The sequence below is a fragment of the Anas acuta genome, chromosome 2 (assembly GCF_963932015.1).
Source record: "Anas acuta chromosome 2, bAnaAcu1.1, whole genome shotgun sequence".
NCBI lineage: Eukaryota > Metazoa > Chordata > Aves > Anseriformes > Anatidae > Anas > Anas acuta.
Window position 1 is genome coordinate 17,685,564 of NC_088980.1, and position 24,591 is coordinate 17,710,154.

A 24,591-nucleotide genomic window follows, 5' to 3' on the forward strand; every position below is an offset into this window, starting at 1 on the left:
GCTTCATTATTTCTCATGGCAGTCAGACACACAAGAGCAAAATTAATAGATGTATTGAGCAAAATGTATTAAGGTGCTAGTTTTCTTTCTACATGTCTAACTTCTGGTTGGCCAAAAAGTTTGAAAGGAACTGTGTGATCAAACAAAGAATTTCAGTGGTTGTAGGGCTCCCAGTAGAATAACCAAAAGAAGACTTCATCAGCTTATATGCTTTTCCTCCTCCGAACTTCTTACTTGAAAAAGTGGTGTCTCTGAGAGGCAAAGGCTGTTTTCTGCTCTTAATGAGTGATTTTGTACTATTTCTGCCCTACCACTGGTAAAGAAAAAAGTGGAAGAGAACTGATCCTAGGAAAGGGTTAAAAGAGGACTTGTATTTGTGTACATTGTCCTTTATCCGGGCAGGAACTGTGGTGGGTTGCATGGTATTACGTAAACTCCATAGGAAACTGGAAATGACTAGAAGAGAGCACCTAGTGCTGCCTTACTTGGCAGGTGCTGTAGATGAGGTACCATCAGACTTAAGAAAGAAGAAGCAAGACCTGATTTCTCTTCTCACATTTTTAATGGTAATTTATAAAGATGCAAAGACAAGCTCTCTCTGTCACTTGGATCAGGATTCAGTGTCCTGTTGTCTTTCCCATCTGTCATGGAAGAGAGTGCGCTGTCTTATTTTTTATTAGAGAAGACTACTTCTTTCAGCCTGTTCATGGTAGCTCATTATCTACATGTATACAACTTATCAAAAGGGAGGCTGAAACTGGATGTCTGTTTTGGGTAATAGAGGGTATATGGGGTTGTGATCTGATGTATGAGTTCCAGATGCTGTATGTGGTTTCTTGAGCTGCACGCAAAGGTTGTTGGATCTGAAGCAGCTCATGTTCCCTTGACAGTGTGAAGGGAGGCACAGCAAATAATGGTAAATAAACATGCAAGTAGGAGACTCTCTTTCTTCACCCGTTCACTTTTTTCACAGATTGTTGTCCTTGGTGTGATCCCACTAAGTGGAGTTGACCAAAGGCACTCTCCCCACCATGCCAGGCAAACTAAAGGGGACTTGCAGTGGAACTTACTGTGGGATGCAGGGAGAGGATTTGAGAATTGCACGGGACCTGTTATTCAGTGTTTTAAATGGATACGGGAATATACAAAAATTATTACAGGTGTTTAGGGGAAGGTAGTGAATACTAGCAAAATTCAAGCTGGACCAGGTGGTGAGTAGGATAAGTGGTCTGAGTACCAGCAACTATAACAAGACCTCAGACTTCGGGGAGCTCCTAGGTTCAGATGCCAGCAACTGGAGGAGACCAGACAGTGTAGGACCAGTTATTGGAGTGACCCTTATGGTGTGTGGATATTCCACTAGTGGCCTTCAGTCCCAGGCATCTAGAGAAGAGGAACAGGATTGAACCATCCATGCTATCCACGTTTGTGTGAGTACTACACATGCTTGGGTGGGCAAAGGCATCATTTTCTGTCAGTGTTTATCTGTGTGGCTGGCTGTGTTATGTGCGTGTCTACCAGGAATATAGGCTGTGGTACAGGCTGCATGTGGGGACACAAAACTGGGACAGCCTCACACCAGTGGGTCAGAGAGGTGTATTCCCTTGGATCTCAAAGCAGGTTCAGTGATCTAACAGGAGAGCTCTGCTCTCAGAGTAAGTCAATCTGAGCTTGGCAGCCAGGCTATGTAGAGTCCTCCCCTCAAGTGAGACACTGCAGGTTTGTCTTCTGCAGGACAGCACTTGGAAAGACCCTGGAAATTGATGAAATACTGCAAAAGCAAGAATGTGAATGCAAGTAGTGAATAACAAGAACTTAAATAGCACTGATTTGTAATTATCTATGCTGAATTGTAATGATTGAAATCTGACATAGAAGGTTCAAGAAGAGGATGGATTCCTGTACTCTGCTTGAATATCACGTTTGCAGCTATGAATAGTCCCAGCAGCACCGTAGGTGCATGGCTACTCTAGTTGTGTTGCAATTGCCTGGCCTTCAGGAACTGTGAGGGCTGGTGGATGTGCTACAGAGACACCCAATTTCACAAAAACAGCTCCACTACAGCTGGGTTGCTCACAATAAAACCAGCAGTACCCAGAAAGAGGTGGGAGAGATTGTCAGAGAGAAATAGGAAGCGGTCACAGCATGCTGCTTTGCTGGCTTTCTGATGTTGGGCTATCTTTTGCTGCTTGACCTCTTATGGGCTAGCAGAGGGTAGGATGCTGCTCTTGCTACTGTGTCCATAGTATAAAGGAGCCCATGTGCTGCTTTGAAGTCCCCTATTTAAAGTACATTAAGGGGAACACCCGCTGCAGCCTCAACTGACAAAAACTAGACAGCAAATTGATAAGGGTAGTCACCACATATATGTGTAAAACTCTGTATTTATAAAAATCCTTAAATATAAATGCAAATATTTTAAAGAAGCAAATAGCAAGAAAAGTATTTCTAGGCACTTCTGCAGGTCTCTGCTCTATGAAACAGTTGTGTTTGTCTATTCAATAGCATTTCATCCTGTATTTTTGACTGTCGTGGGAGCCATTGATATGAGCAGTAGAACTGGTTAAAAGGTGTCATGTGAATAGTTATGCTATGGTGTACACTGATCTATTTTCAACAGCAAAGCAAAGGGATATTCTTTTATATTCCCCATTGAATATTCATAGCTGAAAAATGTGATCTTATTTATTTGGTATTTGCTTCTCGTAAAAATAAAAGCTCAACACTTTCAGGGGGAATAAAACGATAAATTTCTTTTAACTTATTTCAAATGGAAAAAATCTTACTTTTCTTTAACAAGCTCTTTCGAGGAAACCATACAGGGTCTCTGAAAGAATATTTTCACATCATAAATTATGCAGTCCTACATATCAGTGTTAGCGAAGAATCATCTCTTCAGTGAATGAAACATGAATAGGCAAAGATATGATGGTGAATATATGAAGTCTGTATAAATTAATACAGTGTCTGGTATTCTCAGCTGAATAACGTTGTATCAGAAGTGAATTTTAGCCAATATTCAGACCTTCCTCGTGTGCCAGGTGCAGAGGTACTGCTCTGTCTTGCAGTCCTCAGTATGTGTGGTGTGCTTTTCTGCTTGCATCAGCAGTCTGGTGATAGCCAGCTCCGCCCTGGGTTTAGCAATGGAGAAAATTGGCCTGCTGGGCTCCGTGTCAAATGCTTGTAGTCCCAGTCTTGGAGCAAATCCCTGCTCAGATACAGCAACTTTCCAGCTGAGGAGCATAGCAAATGTATATGATTAAAAAACACTTGTGAATAAAATAGCACAGTGGTTAGATAGTGAAGGATATTTAAGAAGAACTATAAGAAAGACGATTATTGAGTTTGATTATGTGTGGTCAAAAAGCAGAAGCAAGTGCCTTGGTGATTAAACTGAGGCACAAACTGCAAGTGGTTATTCTTTTGGTTGTCTCAAATCATGAGCAATGATTTAGGTCTTGAAGGCCCTGTGCACAAAGGTTTTGGGCACCAGCTGCTCCAGCTGGAGGCAGTGGCAGCTGGCAGTGCTCTTTGGAAAATTGCCATAGAAAATTACAGGCTGTTTTTAAAACCTGCTCTTCGGGTGTGCATTCTTTGATCCACCGAGGTCATGGTATGCTGGCCAGCAGCACAAAATTGCCTTCTTTTAAATTAATTATTCCTGATAACTTTAAACTATCAAGACCACTGCTGTCCTGTGTCTTAAGGCAGTAGTTTTGTGCCATTCACAGCATGGACATCTGCATATTGACTTTAAGTCTGCTGATTGCCATTTTGCTTTTCCTACTTGTCTCTTGCAGGTTCTTTAAAAACAGTACACAGAATGCCTGGGGTCCACATCCCTCAGGTTGAAAAGCACTGCTGTAGCACAGCTACAGCAGCAGTACCCCAACACATGACTGGGCAGACAGTGGGCTTTTCTTGTTTAGAGGAACTCTGTGTTGTTGGAAGTATCTTATCTGCTTAGTGTACTATGCCTTTTACTTAAGAGAAAGAGTGTCTTTGGAGCAGTGCCGTTGTATCTGACCCATTAGAGGTTTTGGTTAGAATTGCCCCTATGCAGTCCCTTCTCTCTCCTTGCTCCTCATACTCAAAACCACTGGATTCAGCTCGGACAAGGTGAGTTACCTGTAGTGTTTCCTCTGTTTGCTAGCAAGGATCCTTTAGTAGTGCAAACTGATCTAACATAGAATCATAGAATGGTTTGGGTTGGAAGGGACCTTAAAGCCCATCCAGTTCCAACCCCCTGCCATGGGCAGGGACACCTCCTGCTAAACCAGGTTGCTCAAAGCTCCATCCAGCCTGGCCTTGAACACCTCCAGGGATGGGGCAGCCACAGCTTCTCTGGACAACCTGTTCTAGTGCCTCACCACCCTCACAGTACAGAATTTCTTCCTGGTTATCTTCATTTATCTTCATTTTCATCACGGTTGTCTTCTGTTTTCTCTCTTATGATTAGACATGTTATCAAACTTACTTGATATATAGAGCTGTAGAGTTCTTATATTTATTGTTTTAAAGGTTTAATGATAAAAATTGCCCATTTCCTGTGAACAGGTGGCTTCCGATGCCTTGGAATTGCTGAGAAAGATGCCGCTTTGGGATTGTGTGGCGAGGAGTATTTCTTTAATAAGGAAATGCAGGAATGCCAGGCGTGTTTGAAATGTGAAGATGGAATGGTGGCCATGCCTTGCTCCACTGTCAGTGATACAGTTTGCTCAGCAACCACTGAAAACAAGCTCTCAGAGTCTTGGGCTGCAAACATCGTTTTACCATCTGTAAAGTCTGGCATCTCTCAGGTCTACTCTGGTTTGAACTTGAAAATAAGGGAAAAGCTTCACCGTGAAATCCTGTCCATTGAAGATACCAGCCTGGTATTCAGGCAACATGGTTTGTTGTGGACTGACCTAAATTTTGCAGTAAAACACAACTGCAGGAATTTTTTGCAACTTTCCTTAAAGCTAAATGGCAGTGAGGAAGGCTATGAACTGAGTGGTGTTCGCATTGAACAACCAGAAGGAAAATATTTCCAGAGCACTAGTTTAAGCAGTGCTGCTGAAGTGGAACCCAGCCAAACTCTTTCTGTGTTTTTAAGGAGCCCAAATCAGTTCTGCAATCAAAGTAAAGACTTACATATTTATGATCTTAACACACCACTAAGTTTGTTTTGGTTGTCTCATGACACGGGTGCTGTGGCAATCAGTGCACAGATGTCAACAGCAATGCATTACCAAACCAACTATCGGCCTACCTTTAAAATAATTTCTGTTTCTGACCCTTACATGCTAAGTTTATCTCATGATGGCAGAGCTATAAAGTTCACTGAAACCGGTGTTGTCAAATTTGTGTTCCACCAAGCATTGTATTCCATGGGTCATACATGTGTCCGGGAGGGTTTCTCCTTAATTTCTTACATAAACAGGAATGGCACCAACAGAGAATTAATGAATGTATTTAAATCTGGGGTAAACTACAGAGACACGTCAATATCTGCTTCTGGGGCCACAAAAGTTGCTGCCGGAGATCTGATTAGCTTTGAGATACTTTCTCCTGCACAATGTAATGTTCGGTATTTTGGAGATAGTTCTGGAATTAGCATTTTTAGCCTCATCTGGATACCTTCAGCAGTTTCTAGTGCCATATCAGCCACAGTTTCTGTTACGGGTCTGCCTACTGGAGCTGTGAGAAACAAATTACTGGATTTCACCCAGGTTTCATCCAGTGAGAAACAGATACAGCTGGTTTCTTCTGGACAGCTTGCTCAGAAGTACTTCATTTTTACTGAAAAGGGAGTTGCCAGCCTTGCATTTAACTTAAAGCTAATCCATTCATGCAACATGCTTAAACTGACTCTCAACCAGTTGACCATGGATCACATGCAACCCACAGCAATTGCCCAGCAGATTGGAGGTCAGATGCCAGAGGGAAGCATATGGACCAGTGTGTCCCTCCGTGCATCTTTTGAAGTACATAACGGAACGCTGATATCAGTTTCTCTTGACTGCGTGCGTGGAAGGATCAATCAGATCACTCATGAACATGGAACCAGCATATCGATTTTATGGATTTCATCGTAATTTCTGTACAGTGGTGTTAGCACAGAACTGGGGTTTAAATTGGATTTGGATTCTGCTCTGATTCAATGTCTGTATTTGACACTTTACTGTGTGTTGACATGAACATACCGTCCCACTAAATTTTAGGAATATTTAAAGATAATCTTAATTAAATGATCAGTATTTAAAGAAAAGAGAGCTTTCAGTGTTCCAAGATGTTACTTCTGTTAACATCTTCAGTCAGAGGAACCATGAATTCAGCTCAAAACCTATTTGTAAAAAAGCTGTCTTTTAAAATCAGTTATTTCTGGACCCACAAAAATTGCAGGTGAGGATAAACACGTACCTTTTAGTGCTGGAACTGAAAGCAGCACAGCCAAGTAATGGAAACCTGCTTTCACTTTCTTCACTGCAGCAGGCTAACAAGAAGACTAAATGCACTTTGAGGCTAATTTGTCTACATCTTATAAAATGTGCTTTCTATAAGTGCCTCAAACATGCCACAGGCTACAAGTGATAGTATGGTAACATTCAAGTATACGTGCACAGTATTCTTGAAGTGAACCTGGGTCAAAAATAGAACATTGTTTTTACAAAATATAATATTTTTTCTCAACAAAATCATTGGAACTAATGATCATTCTAATTTAATTTTGAAATTGTCTGCTTTTAAGTAATTTGGGAAAGTTTTTTTCCCATTTTTTTCCAGTGAAAGGGTGCATGATAAGAAGGAATGAAGTATGAAAATAATGTGTTAGAAATTAAACTTTTTGAAATGAAACAAATATTTATTCCATTTATTACAAATGGCAAAATATTTTCCTGACCAAAAAGGAACACCATTCACAAGCATATTTATTTTGCTGAATGTTTAATTTTTTTTTTTTTTTTGGGGGGGGGGTTAAATCACTCCATTAATTCTAAAAAGAAACAATGTATTCAATGACACTGATTTTTTTTCTTCTACCAACTCTTACAGCAAACTGCTCTATCTGATCTGTGAAGAGCATTTTCTCTCATTTTATCCTTTCTCCATCAATACTGCTTCACTCTCTGTTCTTATTTCTTTTGTTAGGAGCAAGTAGCATGCTCTGGCATCTAGTTCGACTCTTTCCAGTCATCCCTCACCATTCCTGCTAAAGAGTGGGTGTTTGTATGTCACACACGTAATTATGGGAGAGGGATTAATGAGGCACTCACAGGCTGCCTTACATCAACCTTCTTGAAAGTGAGACTACTGTGCATGGTACAGCTTTATTGTAGGTGTCTGCCTGAGCATGTATCTAAATATATGCTCTTTCCTGTGCACTTCACCTGTACTAGAGTTTTTTTAGATTTTTCTATAAAATCATGAACCTTAATGCTAGAATTCTATCTGGTGGTTCCATTTTTAATTGTAATTTTCTAATTCTGTCATTACGACCTGTGGTTACCTTTCCCTCATCCTTTTTCTTCAGGTTTATATTCAAAGATGTGCAGGCTTTGGACAGCTTGTTCTCCTGCTCCAAACGGAGAACACTGGTTTTCCTTGCTTTCAGCTGTAAGGTCCAAGCAGCCCATCACAAGATACCTCACTGGATGCTGTGTTGAGGCCAGCATAACTGCAAACCACAGTAAGATCAGTCCTGGTGTCACTGAAGTCTGTGACACAGGTCTTTTTGTGCCTTTTTCATTCATACTTTCAGGGACACACGGAAGGACGGATTAAAGATAATACTGAACATGTTCAACATTTGCAAAATACTGGTATTATTACAGATTACATTTTATAGTGATAAAGGAAGATTACTGAGATTAGAGTGCTTGAAGGGCTGCCTTACTAAAGAACAGAGCAGTTTTTCTGATTTCTTTACCCTGGGAGTCTAGTGAGACTGATCAAAGATTAAATACCATAGGGGTTGTAGTTTTCTGATCTGCCTGACTGCTTAGTAAGGCAAACTAATCAAATAATTCCTAGGAGGTATCAAAACCATCATATCTTCTCTAACAAACCCAACCCTACAAAGAGGTGATTTTGTGAGGAGTGGGTCAAAGGGCTTCTTCCTCTCAGAAGGCAGCTTGTTGCTGTATAAAGGATGCATGTGCTGTAAGGGGAGCTCTGCAGAGAGCAGGACAAGGCATTTCTAAGATAAAACTCCAGCAGAAGACAATGTTAGAGAAGGCTTGAAATGATATGCTTGTATTTTTGTTTTAGAAAAAGTTAAGAAAGTCACTTTCTCACAGATGTAACCCCTTATTTTTTTTGCTGCTTTGCCATATGCAGTTGTTTCAAAGGCTGTCAGCCCCCAGTATAATGAGAACTTAAGAGTCATTCTCGATTTAAACCTGTGTAGCAGATAATCAGAATCTGATGCTAGACATAATCTAATACATCTTCAGCAAAGTGCAGATGTTACTTGAATATAATAAGCATTTGCCTATATATAGCATACATACAAATCATACCATTAGATTTGTTATATATGCTTGATTTGGGTGGCTAGTGGAATTGCTTGAATAAGGAAGAGACTGATGCTCAGTTCCTGTATTATGCACACATTGGTGGTACTTGCATTTAAATTCACCATTATTAAAGGATGCAGAAACTACTGGGGAGGTACAAGTGAACATTATTACAGCTAAGAGAGAATTCAGTCTATGGATTCTTAAATGCAGTAAATCTTTTCTGAGGATTCTTGAGGGAGTGTCCATAACTGCCCTTAAATTAAGAGTAGATTTTTAGATTCACAAGAGCAGACGTGGTATTTTGGACCCATCTGGTAATGGTAATGCATCTAATACAGTTTTGCTATTGTCACTTGTGATAAGGTACTCACATGATGAAAAAAAATTTCTTACTAAATACATGTAAATTGCAATAAATTGCAATTTACAGCAAGCTTAGCCTTATTTCAAGCAAGAAAAGGCTGTTTATTTGATCCTATTTTGCATCTCTCCCTTAAAAAAAAAAAGAAGCCTGAATCCAGAGCCACTTGCTGACCTTGATTACAGTAACATGAATTTGGAGCAAGTGTGCTTGAATCAGTGTTGATTTATGGTAGTCTAACTAACAGCATAGTATATAGCCTTTGTCTCTATGAAAATGATATATATTACCTCATACCATGCAATGTTAAGTGGTGCACTACGATCCTGAGTAAGATAAAGTTCAAAAGGAATCAGACAATTTACAATGAATGCTCATTTTATGGCACTTATCCCATTTGCTGTAATTAATTGCATGCTTTATTCTTGACAGGTATATCCTATTAATTATATTTACAGCTTTGAACTTTTTTATTCAAGTTTTCATACCATTTCTTTCTTTTAGTAGCACAATATAATGCTGTGAAGTACAGAAGTCATTTTAAAACTTTTTTTTTCATCTTTTGATACCAAGTTTATGATTATGCTTTAAAAACCTGGAGATAGTCTTCCCACCTCCCCACTGCTTACAGTGTTTCTAATGGGGTTACTTATAAAGTAAGGTTTTGTAGAGGAAGTATAAGGCTAGCAAAATCCAGTCGTATAGTCAATTAATACATCTAGAAAGTCAGGTGGTTATTTCAATTATTTGATGCAGATACCTGCAGCAACAGGTGGTTATGAAAAACTTGACCATTACAGGAGGAAAATAATTTAGGTTGAAAAGTGCTGCCATTATGAGAGGAGAAAGGATCTGGTTTACAAAAAATGAATCATTTTGTATTATGAGACATTTTGAAAATTCAAAGATCTTACCTGAATATTTCTCATTTCCTATATGTTTTTATACTTTCTATGAAGTCAAAACTGGGCAGAATATGTCAAGTCTATTTTAATTTAATATTTTGGATGATTCCTTTGTTCTGTGGTCTCTGCAGATTGCAGTACACTGTGAAAACTACACTAGTTTCAAGTGGTGCTTTTTTATGAAATTTCCTATTTTGAAATATTACCTTGTGTTAAAAATACTGCTTAGACACCTCTGTTAATATTATATTGCAATATGTTTTAAGAGAACTTTACTGAAATAAATAAAACAATAAGGCTTCTTTGGTGCCATTGCAATTTTTACCACTGACTTTTGGAGACAGGATTTCATGTTATCTGAGTTAGTTACCTATGTCTGTTGAAGTGACTTTAAACAAGAGCAATAATGCACATTTCTAGAGATCGTCTACCCTTTTTCTGTTCCCATTGTTGTCACTGTAGATCTGAGAAGATGAAAATTGCGTTTGATGGTACTACACCAATAAATACTTGTATCAGAAAAGTAGTACAGCTTGTCTTGGTCCATCACAACCACCATTAGCAATGCAGAGATGAGAAGTGAGAATACAGTATTTTAAAGGAGAATTGTGTACTGCCTTGATACTTCATAGACTCTCTGTCATTTATGGGAAATTTAACAGCATTGTGTGGGGTTATTCTGATCAGTGAGACTGGGTGCACCCACAGAAAGTTTGCTGCTGACACCAAGCTGTGTGGTGTACTTGACACGCAGGAGGGAAAGGATGGCATCCAGAGGGACCTGGACAGGCCTGAGACGTTTAACCTCATGAGGTTAAACAAGGCCACGCACATGGCCCTGCACCTAGGCTGGGGGAATCCCAAGCACAAATACAGGCTGGGCAGAGAATAAATTGAGAGGAGACCTGAGGAGAAGGACTTGGGGGTGTTGGTTGATGAGAAGCTTGACATGAGCCAGCAATGTGTTCTCACAGCCCAGAAAGCCATCCGGGTCCTGGGCTGCATCAGAAGCACTGTGACCAGCAGGGGAGGGAGGGGATTCTGCCCCTCTGCTCTGCTCTTCTAAGACCTGACTTGGAGTCCTGTGTCTGGGTGTGGTGCCCTCAGCACAAGAAGGATGTGGAGCTGTTAGAGTGGGTCCAGAGGAGGGCCATGAAGATCAGAGGCCTGGAACACCTCTTCTATGAAGGCAGGCTGAGGGAGTTGGGGTTGTTCATCCTGGAGAAGAGAAGGCTCTGGGGAGACCTTACAAAAGCCTTCCATTATCTAAAGGGAGCCTACAGGAAAACTGGGGAGGGACTCTTTGTCAGGGGCTGTGGTGATAGGACAAGGGGGAATGGTTTTAAACTAATAGAGGGGAGATTTAGATTAGATGTTAGGAGGAAGTTCTTCACTCAGAGGGTGGTGAGGCCCTGGCCCAGGCTGCCCAGAGAAGCTGTGGCTGCCCCATCCCTAGAGGTGTTCAAGGCCAGGCTGGATGGGGCTTTGGGCAACCTGGTCTGGTGGGAGGTGTCCCTGCCCATGGCAGGGGGTTGGAACTGGATGGGCTTTCAGGTCCCTTCCAACCCAAACCATTCCGTGATTCTATGATCTCTGTATCTATAATCTATAGAAATGATTCACAGTCTAGCTCTTGCTGCACGAAAACAGAATGACCAGAAAAGAGGGATTCAAGAATCTCTTGTTTGCATTAAATAACTGAATTGTTATTGCTACTTTTAGCCCAGCAGTTTCTTGCCCAGCTGCAGTTTGTGTAGCTTTCTTCAGTCCTTCCTTGGAGCTCTGCAGTCATGTTGTGACCTGCAGGATTGCATCTTTTGTTTACGGACTCTTTAGAATAAAAACTAATCATTCTCTCAGTCTAGTGCAGTCTTGCTAAATGGCATCTCTTGAAAGTAGCCTTAAAAGGCTGGATGTAATTTCCTCACTAACCAGGTGCTAATTCCTGGTTTTAGCGAAAGCTTGAAGTAAAAGCCTTTCATGTTTATATATATATATATGTCCTTGGGTTAAATATCAGTTTTAAAGGAGCAATTGTGGAAAAAGGATTTTTACAAGTTCCTACATCTTCTTCAATTTCTCCAACTTTCCACTTTGCCATCTTTCAACTGGAAAAGTAGAAGATAGAAAGGAAAACTAGAAAGTGAAAGTAGGGAAAATGGAGATAGAAGGTGAGAAAAGTGGGAGAAGGAAGAAACATAGTCTAGTGTTTAATGCAGAAGACTTTGAATTGAATTTCTTCAGAACCTTCTGAAAGAAATTCTTTGTTTTTGTTTGTTTTTGTTTTAAATCAGTTGTAATTGAAAATGTGTTCAATTGAAAACAAATTCTATTGTGTTTGTCTTCATTTCTGTCTCTCTTTGTTAAACCACTTCCCATCTACAAATTTCTGTAAACCTCAGTAACATTAGAGTATGCTAAATATGCTTAGATATTTTGCTGAGCTGGAACATTAAGTTGTGTAATTGAGTAATTACACGACAACATATATTGTGAAACCTCTGGATATCTTTGTGGGTTTTGGCATGCAAAACTCATCATTACCTTTTAAGTATGTTTATATTGGGAACTACTTCTCATTAGATAAATGAGCCATCTCTGAGCTCCACGTTATCATGACCTGGCTGCTGATGGTACCAAATGTTGCTCATTTAAGTTACCTTCAGGTATTTGTCTATTATACTGCAGTGAATAATACAGACCTGTACTAAGTGTCTTCAGGACCTCTGTACGTGTCAGATGTCAACAGAGTGTTCTTGTCTTAGTTTTTCCTGACTTGCTTGAGTGTTTTAAATTATAAGTTGAAATTTTTTCAGGACTCCATATGATAGATACGGGCTTTCAAAGCAAATGTGACCTGGTGAGTGATTTAAACTGATAATCACATCTGAGATGCATGATTGCAGCCTTTTTTTTTTTTTTTTTTTTTTTTTTTTTTGCAGAGTATAAAAGACTTCTGAGACTTCATAGATTAAATGCAGGTGTTGAGTGAAGAGCTGAAGATGCTTTGCATCAAACTCAAATAAAAGCCTCTTACTCTATTCAGAAGGTCAAAAAAGTAAAAGATTTAGTATATATTGTAAAATATTCTGTTTGTTGAAGAAGTACATTTGTTGTTTTTATCAGTAGAGGAGAATAAAAACGTGTGCCTTATGCCAAGTAGGCAAGACAAATTGCTTAAGATGCCTTTATGGCTGAAAGTGATCTGCACTTCACTTTTTCTTGAACACATACCTATATTTGTTTAAACAATTACTTCAGACTAGTATCAGTGACTTAACATAGACTTGATTCATGCGAAAACCTCTTAAAGAATATTTTCCCATCATATGCTTAAATCCCAGACAAAAATAATACATTTCAAACACATCTGTTCAGTTTTTCAAAAATAGTACCCAGTACTGCCAGGCTCCCCAGAGACACAAGCCCTGTGATCCCAGCTGAGGTAGCAGTTGTTATCCTCGACTGCTTCATCCTCCTGAAGCCCTGTCTCAAGGTGAACTTTCCCTCACCTTTTGGTGTTGCTAGAGGGGTGCAGTGACAGCTTTTCTCACCTGGGAAACTGCAAGTGTTTGTTTTGTATTGGCCAGATTTTGTGTTTTCCTCTGATTTCTGCTATTCTGCCTTCCGTGCTCCTTTGATGTTCAGCATGCAACTGAAAATCCACTGTTCCCACAGCTCTACCTCCAATGTGCACCACCACTTCTGCTGTCACGTTTCAGTGTATAACTGCACTTTGAATAACTGTTTTGTTGTCTGTAGGCTGAACCGATTTTCACCTGTAAAACAGCATATACACATACACACCACATACCCCAGAGAGACTGAAACGTAAGTAACCAGAGACTTTTTGTCCCATTTGGATCTGCCTACATCCCTGGAAGATGAGGGTGGTGGCATTCTGCAGGTACAGTGGGAGTCATTACAGCAGCATTTGTGAAGAGCACATGGTGGTTAAGCCATGCAAAATCCCTCCTCCAGCCAAGGTTAGATTTTGATATTGTGTGTTTTAGTGACTCTAGAGAATTAAGTGCACCAGTAAAGGTTAAAAACGCTTCTAATGATGAGAAAAAACATGTATTTTTTCTTCTCTGCTTTCCTCTCTAACAATTGTGTATCTCAACCTAAGGCAGCAAACAGCTTACTTCCTTCTGTAAAGTGTCACTGTGCTCCATGCTGCAAACTTTGAGAACATTTTGACAAGCTTGATCCTGCCAGCCTGCTGTGGACCTTGGAGAATCTGTCTGTAGCCATATGTGTTCCCAGCTGAGGCATTATGAATTTTGGTACTTAATGTGTTAAAAGGGAGCAATGAAGAAGTAAGTCAGAGCCCAAAATGAAATGGGGAAAAATCACATGCACAATTTAAGGTTATCCATCAACATTTTCTAATTCTGCTCCTAAAAGCAGTAAGTTTTTATGGAAATGACATTTGGTGAAGAAAGCGTGAAGGTCAATCCAGAGCCTACAGTGTGCTTGCTGATTGACAAAGCAAGCAGCCATATCTACTCCATTGCTTGGAGTAACATCCAGAGTGGACTTGGGTGCATCACTCACAAATAGGCTGTTTTCAGTGGAGGTTTTCGTTTTCTCAGTTCCCACTTCTGGAAGTATATAAATTCATACCAGATCTCCACGGTTCTGCTTTTCCTACCTAGAAGTGACCTGTTTCAATGACAGTGCTCTTCAGTGTTTTGCACATCTTTGCTCCGACTGCGGAAAATCTGCTGTCTGTGAAAACTTCTTTCAGCTTTGTGTGTGGGCACATGAACCAAACGGATACATTTCTTTCCTTATCTTTTCAATTGCTCCAAAAGTCAACTATACAGAAAAGATCTTTCATCCAGTCTTCCTGGCAACTGATTTCCAGAGGCCCAATCACAAAGCATCGTGTTTGCTATTCTGCATATAATATTTTAATAAATACCTACAGTATTGTAGGTGTGCTACTTATAAAATATTTCAAAATTCTTAATCTTTAAGTTAAATATAATCCAATCATCAGGTACTTCAGCTGGTTTAATTATGACTCTAAGGTTAATACTCCAAATGTCCTAATACTAATGTTAATATTTTGAATAATAAGAAATACAAGTTCTTTAAGATTTGCAATACACAGTTGAGGAAATGGACAATATTTTAGCTCACGGCACAGTTTTTAAAAAGGTAATATGGTGAAAACTGTCATAAAGATGCCCTTTCTCCCAACCTCACTTACTTAGATGTGGTCTTGGGGATTGTGGCAGCTACATAATGTAGAACAGTTTATGGCTTTTTCTGAAGTTATGCCAGAAGCCATTTTATTTCTAGTTGCTCTTAGGGCTACAGACCTGCACAACTGGATTAAAATTCTCTTTCTACCAACCTGCTCTGCTCCACACAGCTCATCTGGTATAAATCTGACAGCATTATGAGGCTCTGAAATGGATTTAAGATTTCCACTGGGCAAAATAAACAGAACAATCCTTGGTACCTGCCAACAGTGGTTGGACAGTTATTTCACATGAAATATGCCCTGAGCAAAGTCCCTTCAAGTGAACTTCATGTTATGAAGAAGATACTAAATACAGACCTTGATTCTACGAAGAGTTTGTTTACGTAAAAGGTATTGGTATGTAGAAGTATAGAAGTGTAAGTCCTAGAAGTAAAGGGAAACCCATATGTACATTAAAATTGGCTGTTAGTTAGGATCTGGGTGACTTGAGCTGGAAGTGCTCCCATTTTATGTACATAAAGCAAATACAGAAGGTGTATGATGCTCAATGACTGGTCTGTGACCCTTGATCTATTGGTTCGACAAGGTTATTTCCAAAAAGGCACCAAAGTGCTAATGTACTTTTTGTAATTTCACCTGCAGTCACAAGAGCTGGTGAACTCTTCAGGCATTATTTACTTGACAAGCCAAGTATGAATGTTGTTGAAGTTTTGTTCCTGTCCAATCTAGGCCCAGTATTTTTTGATCAGATACAGGTCAGAGTACGTAGACACAGCAAGGGAACAGGCCAGGCTGGCTCTGTGAGAGGGACGCCTTGCTGGAGCTCAGGAATTGGCATGATGGCATCGCCTTCTGTGGCATGGCCCTCCCTGGAGCAGAAATAGGTGGGATCTGACCAACCTCCAGAAAATGCTAAGCTCTAGGTGTGGCTGGGGTGTGTTAGGCTGTTTTGCTGTTGTAGCATTTCTGTTGTTGATTGTTGTACTCCTGAGGGTAAGAAATGCTTTACTTGGAAGGCTGCCCACATTCAGTGTAACTGCAACTTAAGGCAAATTTGTTCCAGGAGCCCAGCCTGGTCTGAATGTCTGAAAAAACACCTAGAAAATAGATAGCACAGAGATCTTCCTGAAGTGGGCTGAGTTTTCACAAGTCACTGGGGACACGGGACATTTGACAATAGTGAGACTTAGGCTGGGACTGTAATATATGCCTTCCATGTTTGTACTCTAAAAATGCAATTCTGGGGGGCTGTAACTCAGCCTTCAACAGGTACCTCTCTTAGGGTCACAGGTACCCTGCACAACATCCAGAGCACACCCAAGGTCAGCAACCATATCTCTACCGTTGTGCATCTAGTGTGACTGCAGCCAGTTTCACTAGAGAAAGCTCACATGAAGCACTGCAAATACAAAGCCATCTGCACCATTTGGTCTTGAGCTCTGTTTTATTTGGTAGTATAGATGTGCCCTCTGAGGATGAACTGGGAAATAGCTAGTAGGTGGACATTTTGTCGTTCTGAGTTTTTATGTAGACACATCTGTGGCGACGTGCTTGTTTACATGTAATCTTGTTTAAGGTGCCTGAGAGACCAGATTTAAAGAAAGAGTTGTCCAGCCTCCTGACTGTTCCTTGAATCCCCGTTTTTCACTGTTCTGCAAGGTGTTTTGCCAAGAGCTGCCTTGGGTGCAGCACAGAGCATGGCATACTGAACCATGCAAGCATCCAGTCCTAAATCTGTGTTAGGGATTGGGGTAATCATGTGGATGTAGTCCTCAATCTCATGAATGATAAACAAAAACTGCTTGGGACAAAAGTCAATGAAGACAGCCCACCCCGTGTGTGCTTCGGTTCCCCACATTGGCAGCATGTACTACATACCTCGGTGCCTCCCAGGAAAGCAGCAAGATGAGTTCGCTGGGTCTCGCCGACGGCAAACTGCTGAGGGCTCTCACTCACATGTGTCTGAATTTAGGGAATGAAGTTTATGAAGTCTCTTCTGCAATCATTGTTTTCTTTACAGCTCTCTGAAATACCCAGACTGATCACCAAGGTAGCACTGTAGCCCTATTAACAACGCCATTGCAGTAGATGGGCAGTAGCACCGACTGTCTCTACAACACCAGGAGGGCTGACCATGTTCATATAGCCCCATATTGCCCCATGTTCATATTGCCCTGGTGTTTCCGTTCCCTTCACTGCTGCTGGTAGCAAATTTGACTACCACAGAGTCTCTTTTTTTCTTGATCGTGCAGAGCTCTGAGCAGGGGAAGGTCTTAGTTATCACTGCCTTGGCTTAGCAGTCATAAAAGTGGCAATAATAGTTAGCTGATAAGGGAAGTAAAAAGGCAGGTCTCTAACCCCGGGGAAGGTTTTGACAAATGGCTGCTCACTAGAATGGAGATGTTGCTGGCCTGGAGACAGATGGGCTCATCAGCTGAATGTAGGTAATGCGGCAGGTAAATGACAGAGAAATTACTATAGGCATAGTTGAGGTAGTTAAAACAATCTTTTCATCTACGGTTGGCATCTTTGCCTTCATAGTTAACTCATTTTTCTTTTAAAGAGCTCTTCAGAGACCAGAGAGATGAATGAGCTCTTTGAGCACAAAGAAAAGGATGTCTTTTGATTTTTGTGCCATACATTAAACAGCTGTGTTTGTGACAAGTCTTTGCTCCAAATTGTTTTGTTGCAAGTTACATGGGCTTCTGATTTGCAATTAGTTCATAATAGATTTTCATTTCAGTCCTTGCTCTTAAAAATTTTTGTCTTTTTTGTTTCCTTAAGTGTCTCACAATGTGAATCAGCTGATATTCACTGTAACCATTTGTTAGATATTTCTGTATAGAATTAGATGAACAGTAATTGAATGTTAAACCCCCATACACACTCCTTTTCAAATGGAAAGAAATACAGCCTGTTTGTAGTTTGCCTTATACAAAGCTGTGAACAATAAAAATTTTGTTATATTTCTCCCCTCATACTTCTGAATGATCAAATCACTGTAAAAATGCATGCTGTGTTTCAGATGGCTTTTCTTTTGGACTAGAGTTAATTTCTGAATCTGAACATCCACACTGACTTACCATAGCAGCCTTGAAGTCAACACTGAAGTCTTCAAAGACTGAGTTATCTGACATAAGAAAATATTGCAAACACTGAGGGTATAAGAAGGAAAACAGAGGAGGTCACAGTCACTGTATTCCCTCCAGTTTTGTGGATCCTAGCTAAACCATTAACCTAATTTGACACAATGGGATATGTTGGTCAGTTTTATTAGAAGAAAAATATGCGTATGTGGGAACAAATCTGGGAATTCCTACATCATATTATGAAAACTGAAACTGAAACTTTCATGGCAGAAGTATTTAAAAGTGTTTCTAAAGGCAAATTAGATGTGATTCTGTTCTCTGACATTTATTTATTTACTTATTTCTCTTTTTACAGCTTGGTCATATTTTAAATTTGAGAACAATCTGAGATCTTAGAGGCAGGTGAATAAGTTCACTTATACAAAAAGGTGGGATAGGACAGTGGATATCTTCAAAGGTGGTTTTAAGAAGCAGTGATTGTCCCTTTCTGAGGCCTATAGAAGTCAAGTCTGTGGTAATAATGATGAAGTGCCATCTTTAACCACGTAAGCAAATCAATGCTTAGTTACCTGTATGTCCAAACCACACAATCTACCCTCGTTAATGTACCTCTGACAAACGAGCCCAATCCTGACAGAACGTAACATGCTGTTCCTCCTTTCCACAGCTCGCAGTATGCAATTCAGCCTCATCTGAGGGAACTCTCCTGTTTTGTGGCCAAGCTGGTAGGCTTTTAAAGCAGCTTTTCAGACATGCTTAGACACACAGAACTCAAGGCAGCGACTTTGAACCTATCGTAATTCCTGAAACCATGATGGACTGCTTTTCTCACTGTGGAACATTATTTATTTTTTTCTGGTGCTCATGCTACTTAACTCTAGGTTTCCTAAAAGGGACCGAGAGCCTGTGTTTTCATGGTACAATGTTTCCTCTGCAGCTTACATCACCAGATCCCCATCATTTCATCTTCACTAGGAATCTAAACAGTGCATGTATCAGCACAGCGATTTCTACTGTAAGAATAATAAGAAATCATATTTGTACTAACTTTTTTTTTTTTTTCTAATAAGAACAAAGTTTTCAGAGCATGTGATAGTGTAGAAAATACAATGAAAACAAAGAGTGAGGAAAATGCAGCCTGAGCATTAGGTAACACAGCGAGTGATCTACATGTATTTACCTGTGAATGGGCTCTTCCAAGTTTACCAGGAGCTGGCATTTTGTTATCTACCCATTCTTCCCTAAGAGTTGGCCCATGTGCAAGTCACAACACTGGTGGGATGGCCGGTACAACTGTTCTGACATTGCTCAGATTTCAGGCGTCTGAGTCAGCTGAGAGTGGAGGCATGACAGGGCAGGTGGGTCACTCCGTTCACCCTTGTTCCTTTAAAAATGGGACAAAATGCTTCTCTATGACAGGGGTGTTACAAGGGTAAAATTCATTATTAATGACTGTGAGGTATTCAGATGCAGTGGTAATGAGGCTGTATGGATGTCTGGAGTATGTGCTTCACTGCACAGCGGAGGAAAAACACGTCTGTTTCCTTGGCAACCTCTCTGCATCCATGCCGTTGTAGCTGCTCTCCACCCTACGAGGAAGCATCAAGCATCATTACTGAAGATTACTGGCATTTTGCTCCATTTGTATTCTGCTATTAAAAGAATTCTTGTGGTTGCATCGATGGTGTGCTTATCTGGAGAGTGCAATCCTATTCTCCCCTTTTTTCTCCCCATATTCCTTCCCAATGCAGTCTCCTGTTTTCCTCTGCCATCAGGATCGATCCTCACCCCTTCAGGGGAACGTTCAGTTCAGCTGCCTGGCAGCAAAATAACCTTGTGCAGAAAAAAAATAAAATAAAATAAAATAAAATAAAATAAAATAAAATAAAATAAAATAAAATAAAATAAAATAAAATAAAATAAAATAATAAAATAAAATAAAATAAAATAAAATAAAATAAAATATAAAATAAAATAAAATAAAGGAATAGTTTTCTGCTGAGCTACCTTTCTGAAGGGTCAAGGCAGCGTTTGATGCTGCAGGGATAGCAGCACGCCAAGCAAGAGCAAACGGAGGCAGGGAAGAGGGGAGCCATGGGGCAGGATCTCAGCTGAGCCCCTCTGCCCGCAGCAGAAGCCTGAGGACACCCCAGCAAGAGCTGGGAACAGCAGCGCTTCCCTACGCCGTGCACAAATGTGGTAATATGGAAACACATCATGTCCACGTCCAGGCATTGCCCTTGAGGAAATTAAAACAACATGAACTTTGTGAACAACAATTAGTGCTGCCATCTGTTACTGTCAGCAGATGTACGTGATAACCTTGGGTTTGCTTCCTTGGAACAAGCTGTGTGCATTTCACTTATGTTATCCATAACATTTTTCCTTTTAGCAATGTAGAGGCATGTCGTGTTATCTAACCGTTTTATCTTGACATGTGTCAGGGTTGTATGAATGCCTCTGCATGAAACAAATAGCAGGGGGATCTTCTGCACTTCTGAGCCACATGTGGTCACTGCCTCGAGACAGGTGGGAGTTTGCAGTTCATGGGAGCCAAAATGCTTCTCTCGTGAGGCAGTGCTCACCTCAGTGCCCTAACTTCATACAGCCTCATCCTAATAATGCAACCAATGTCTGCATCTTCTTTTGAGCCCCTGCATGTTCAGATGATTTGTGGCTGTCAAAGACCCAATCCTACACATGGAGAAAAACATGTATCTGATTTAAATGGTGGTCACCAGTTGCAACATAAAAACTTCAGTGTTCAAGAAGTCAGTTCGTCTCTCCTGCAGTCTACCTCTGTTGCCATGTACAGACACAAGGGAAATACAGGTAACAAAGCAGTGGAATGGCACCTGAATTAAAATGCTGAAGCTTTTCTTGTTCCTAGGACCCAAGTCCCTGCAGCTCGATCCCCAGGGGTTCGTTGCACCCACCAGCATTTCACTTGCTCCTCTGCCAGGGAACATTTGAATCTCTGTACATTTGCACTGGGTCATGTCTGGGGAAAAAGTGCCAAACAAGGGTGTCAAGGTGTTCCAAGGGCTGCACATAAAAATCAGTTCTTGGTTAAGTATTTTTTGATTAAATGGAAAATGAAGTGCAGAAGGTGGGCCACAAAGCCTGCCCTGTACGTAAATTATATCTTTAGTGCCAGGGGGAACTCTTTACAGTAACAGGAAGCTGCAATGTGAATAGCTTTAAAAGAAAAGAGAACCTTGCTTATTTTTGGCAGGCACTGAATGCAAGTCAAGTAGGCCTTTCTCTGTGAGATCTGGAAAGATTAACCTAGCAGTTCCTCCTCACAGCACACACTCTACCTTGATCAAGTCTATACATCTCCTTTTGCCTAACAGAGGCAGGTTCCTACTTAAATCTCTTTTCTTGGAGTAGCATTTATTGCAAATGCAGACATAAGGAATTACTTTACAGTATCCTGGGAGACCATTTTCCACTGCAAAATTGCTGCTAATTACAGTGCACACACTTTAATGTTAAAATAAATCAGTTCCTAATTTGCACGTTATCAATACATTACAAAACATCATTTTCCTTGATTCTAATGAGATCTTCCCTCAGTGTGTTTTATGCAAGTTAATTGATTAAGGAGTTTTGTTTTTATGTAAACACACACATACATTATCTACACGTGAAATTGAGGGAAAATACAACAGGGATTTAGCTTTTTGGTGGTGATGTCTGGGCCACAGCCAGAGAGCTGTGGTCAGTGGCTCTATGTCCATGTGAGAGCTGGTGACAAGTGGTGTCCCTCAGGGGTCTGTCTTGGTGCTGGTGCTGTTTAACGTCTTTATCAGTGATGTAGACAATGGGATCGAGTGCACCCTCAGCAAGTTTGCAGATGACACCAAGCTGAGTGGTGCAGATGACACATGAGGAAGGGATGCCATCCAAAGGGACCTGGACAAGCTTAAGAAGTGGGCCCATGTGAAGCTAATGAGGTTCTACAAGGCCAAGTGCAAGGTGCTGCACCTGGGCTGGGGCAGTCCCAGATATGAGCACAGACTGGGAGAAAAACTCATGGAGAGTAGCCCTGCAGAGAAGGACTTGGGGGTTCTGGTGGATTAAAAGCTTGACATGAGCCAGCAGTGCTGCTTGCAGCCCAGAAGGGCAACTGCATCCTAGGCTGCATCAACAGAGGGGTGGCCAGCAGGGGAGGGAGGTGGTTGTGCCCCTCTGCTCTGCCCTTGTGAGGTCCCACTTGGAGTCCTGCATCTAGGTGTGGGTTCCCCAGAACAAGAAGGATGTGGAGCTATTAGAGTGGGTCTGGAGAAGGGCCACAAAGATGATCAGAGGTCTGGAGCACCTTTCCTGTGAAGAAAGGCTGAGAGAGCTGGGGCTGTTTAGCCTGGAAAAGAGAAGGCTCCAGGGAGACCTTATTGCAGCTTTTCAGTACTTAAAGTGGGTTTATAAAAAAGATGGAGGACAGCTTTTTACTTGAGCAGATGATAGGACAAGGGAGAATGGTCTTAAGCTAAAGGAGGATAGATTTAGACTATACATTAGGAGGAAATTCTTCATTCAGAGGGCGGTGAGGCCCTGGCCCAGGCTGCCCAGAGAAGCTGTGGATGCCCCATCCCTGGAGGTGCTCAAGGCCAGGCTGGATGGGGCTTTGGGCAACCTGGTCTGGTGGGAGGTGTCCCTGCCCATGGCAGGGGGTTGGGACTAGATGGACTTTAAGGTCCCTTCCAACCCAAGCCATTCTGTGATTCCATGATTCCATGATTCTATGATTCCGTGATGTGGGTTGAAATTCCCCTTAGGCATAGGACCTCACTGTAGCCAAATCACCTAAAACATCTTCTAAAAAATACCTTGCTACTAATTCAAATCTCCTTATGTGTGACTGTGAAAAAGAACTGACTTAGATGCCTACTTCCAGCACACGCCTCAGGGTAGCTAAACCAAACTGCAAATAGTCACTTTTACTGCTTTCATACAGGAGCTGAATTTCCTGGGAGAGATGGAATTTAGCTCCTCCCATTTCTTACAGGCTGTTTCAGGCAAATCCCCAGTCTCCAGGAGTACTGACTTTTGTTCAGGATGCTCACTACCTGGCAGGTATTTTAAACATCTGAGCACAGAGAAGGCAACAGAGCTGTTTTATAGGAAACGTGCAGAGATCAACAGAAAGCTCTGTGCGTTTGACGTAGGTACCAAGAAAGCACTCGCTAAATGACAAAGCGACCTTATGGTACACATGTTTACTTTAATGAAGGGCAGGGTAGGAGGACATTTATATATATACAGACAAAAATACATTGCAGGAATGTGGGGGCCATATGGGGAAATGCAGCCATTCCTTATACTGGGAAAAGACTCAAGTGTGACAGACGCCCCAGTGAAAATAAACTTCACAATTCAGTAGGCACTTCTGCAAGAGATTAACAAAGCAAATGTGGACCTGCCTCTAACAAGAAACAGAGTGCTAAATTCACTGCAGACCGATTAGTCCCTTATATTTTGGTGGTGGCTATACAGTGAGAAGCCGGGAAGCATGCTGCCTGGTATTATGGTTTTCTGTGGCTGTGCACCATGTTCCAGACTGACTGGACTCCAAAAATGCCTCTGATCAACGAAAAGCCCAGGATTCTCCACCGTGCAGTTCATGTCTGTATGCTGGCTCCAGTGGAAAAGCTGGTTTTAGAAGCTCCTTCCTTTCTTCATAAGTGCTATAAACAGGAATGCAGTCCTATGCTGAAGTTTGCTGCCTCTAAATTGTGCTGTTATGGATGGTTTTGAGGCCATGCTCTAAGCCAGGTCACTGAAATCTTTAAAATCGTCACCTGAGGCTCTGTGACAGATACTTTCGAATCAGATTTGTCATCACAGCCAACACTGCAGAAGGCTGGACAGTCAATGTTGTAGCTGAGAGCATGTTGATGAAAAACACATGGAAATCTATGAAAACGCAATCACTGGTGAAGAGTGCAGCTCACCTGTGTCTTCCAGCTACACGATAAACAGCTACCAGCCACAGCAGCAAAGAGGAAATGAAGCAGTATCTTGACTTGTAGAACTGTTGGTGGGATAAACCCCATCTGATCATCCTCAGGATGCTTTTTTTTCCTGGCTATTCCCGAATGAAATGTTTCCATTTTATTAAAAGGGTTTTTATTTCACTCTACTTAAAATTGAGAAGAACCAGCAACCTTAAAATGCCCTTAAATCTAAACAAGGTGTTTCATTCCATCCCAGCTCATCCCCAGCCTTGATAGATTTTGGCAATCACTGAGAGAAGAAGGGACTTAAAAACAGATGTAACCCCCTTCCTTCAACAAACTACACGATGCACGACAGCCCAGCGTTAGAAGGCTGCAATAGTGACTTAAATCTCAGATGTCTATTGTGGTTCAGTGTATCTTCACCAGTTCTTGCCAGCTGTGCTTGGTGGTTTATGATTATAGCTAGTTTTAATGGCTGCAGTCATGTAGTGTTAACAGAACTTTGCTACAGCTGGGGCTGCAAAACTCTTCAGAGAGAATTCAGTGGGTATGACAGA

At 41.1% G+C, this 24,591-nt stretch overlaps 1 protein-coding gene across 3 annotated transcripts in view; it reads left to right on the forward strand.

The window, feature by feature from the left end:
- The window catches only part of LOC137852211 (uncharacterized), a 143,668-nt gene that overhangs the window by 10,677 nt on the left and 108,400 nt on the right, over positions 1 to 24,591 (forward strand). For 2 of the 3 annotated variants that reach the window (XM_068673685.1, XM_068673686.1), the window contains exon 5: positions 4,558 to 10,069. In XM_068673685.1, the coding sequence (XP_068529786.1) occupies positions 4,558 to 6,077 (1,520 nt within the window). In that variant the 3' untranslated portion in view covers positions 6,078 to 10,069. Of the gene's footprint in view, positions 1 to 4,557; positions 10,070 to 24,591 lie in introns of those variants that run through there. The other variant, XR_011093721.1, reaches the window with a different exon arrangement.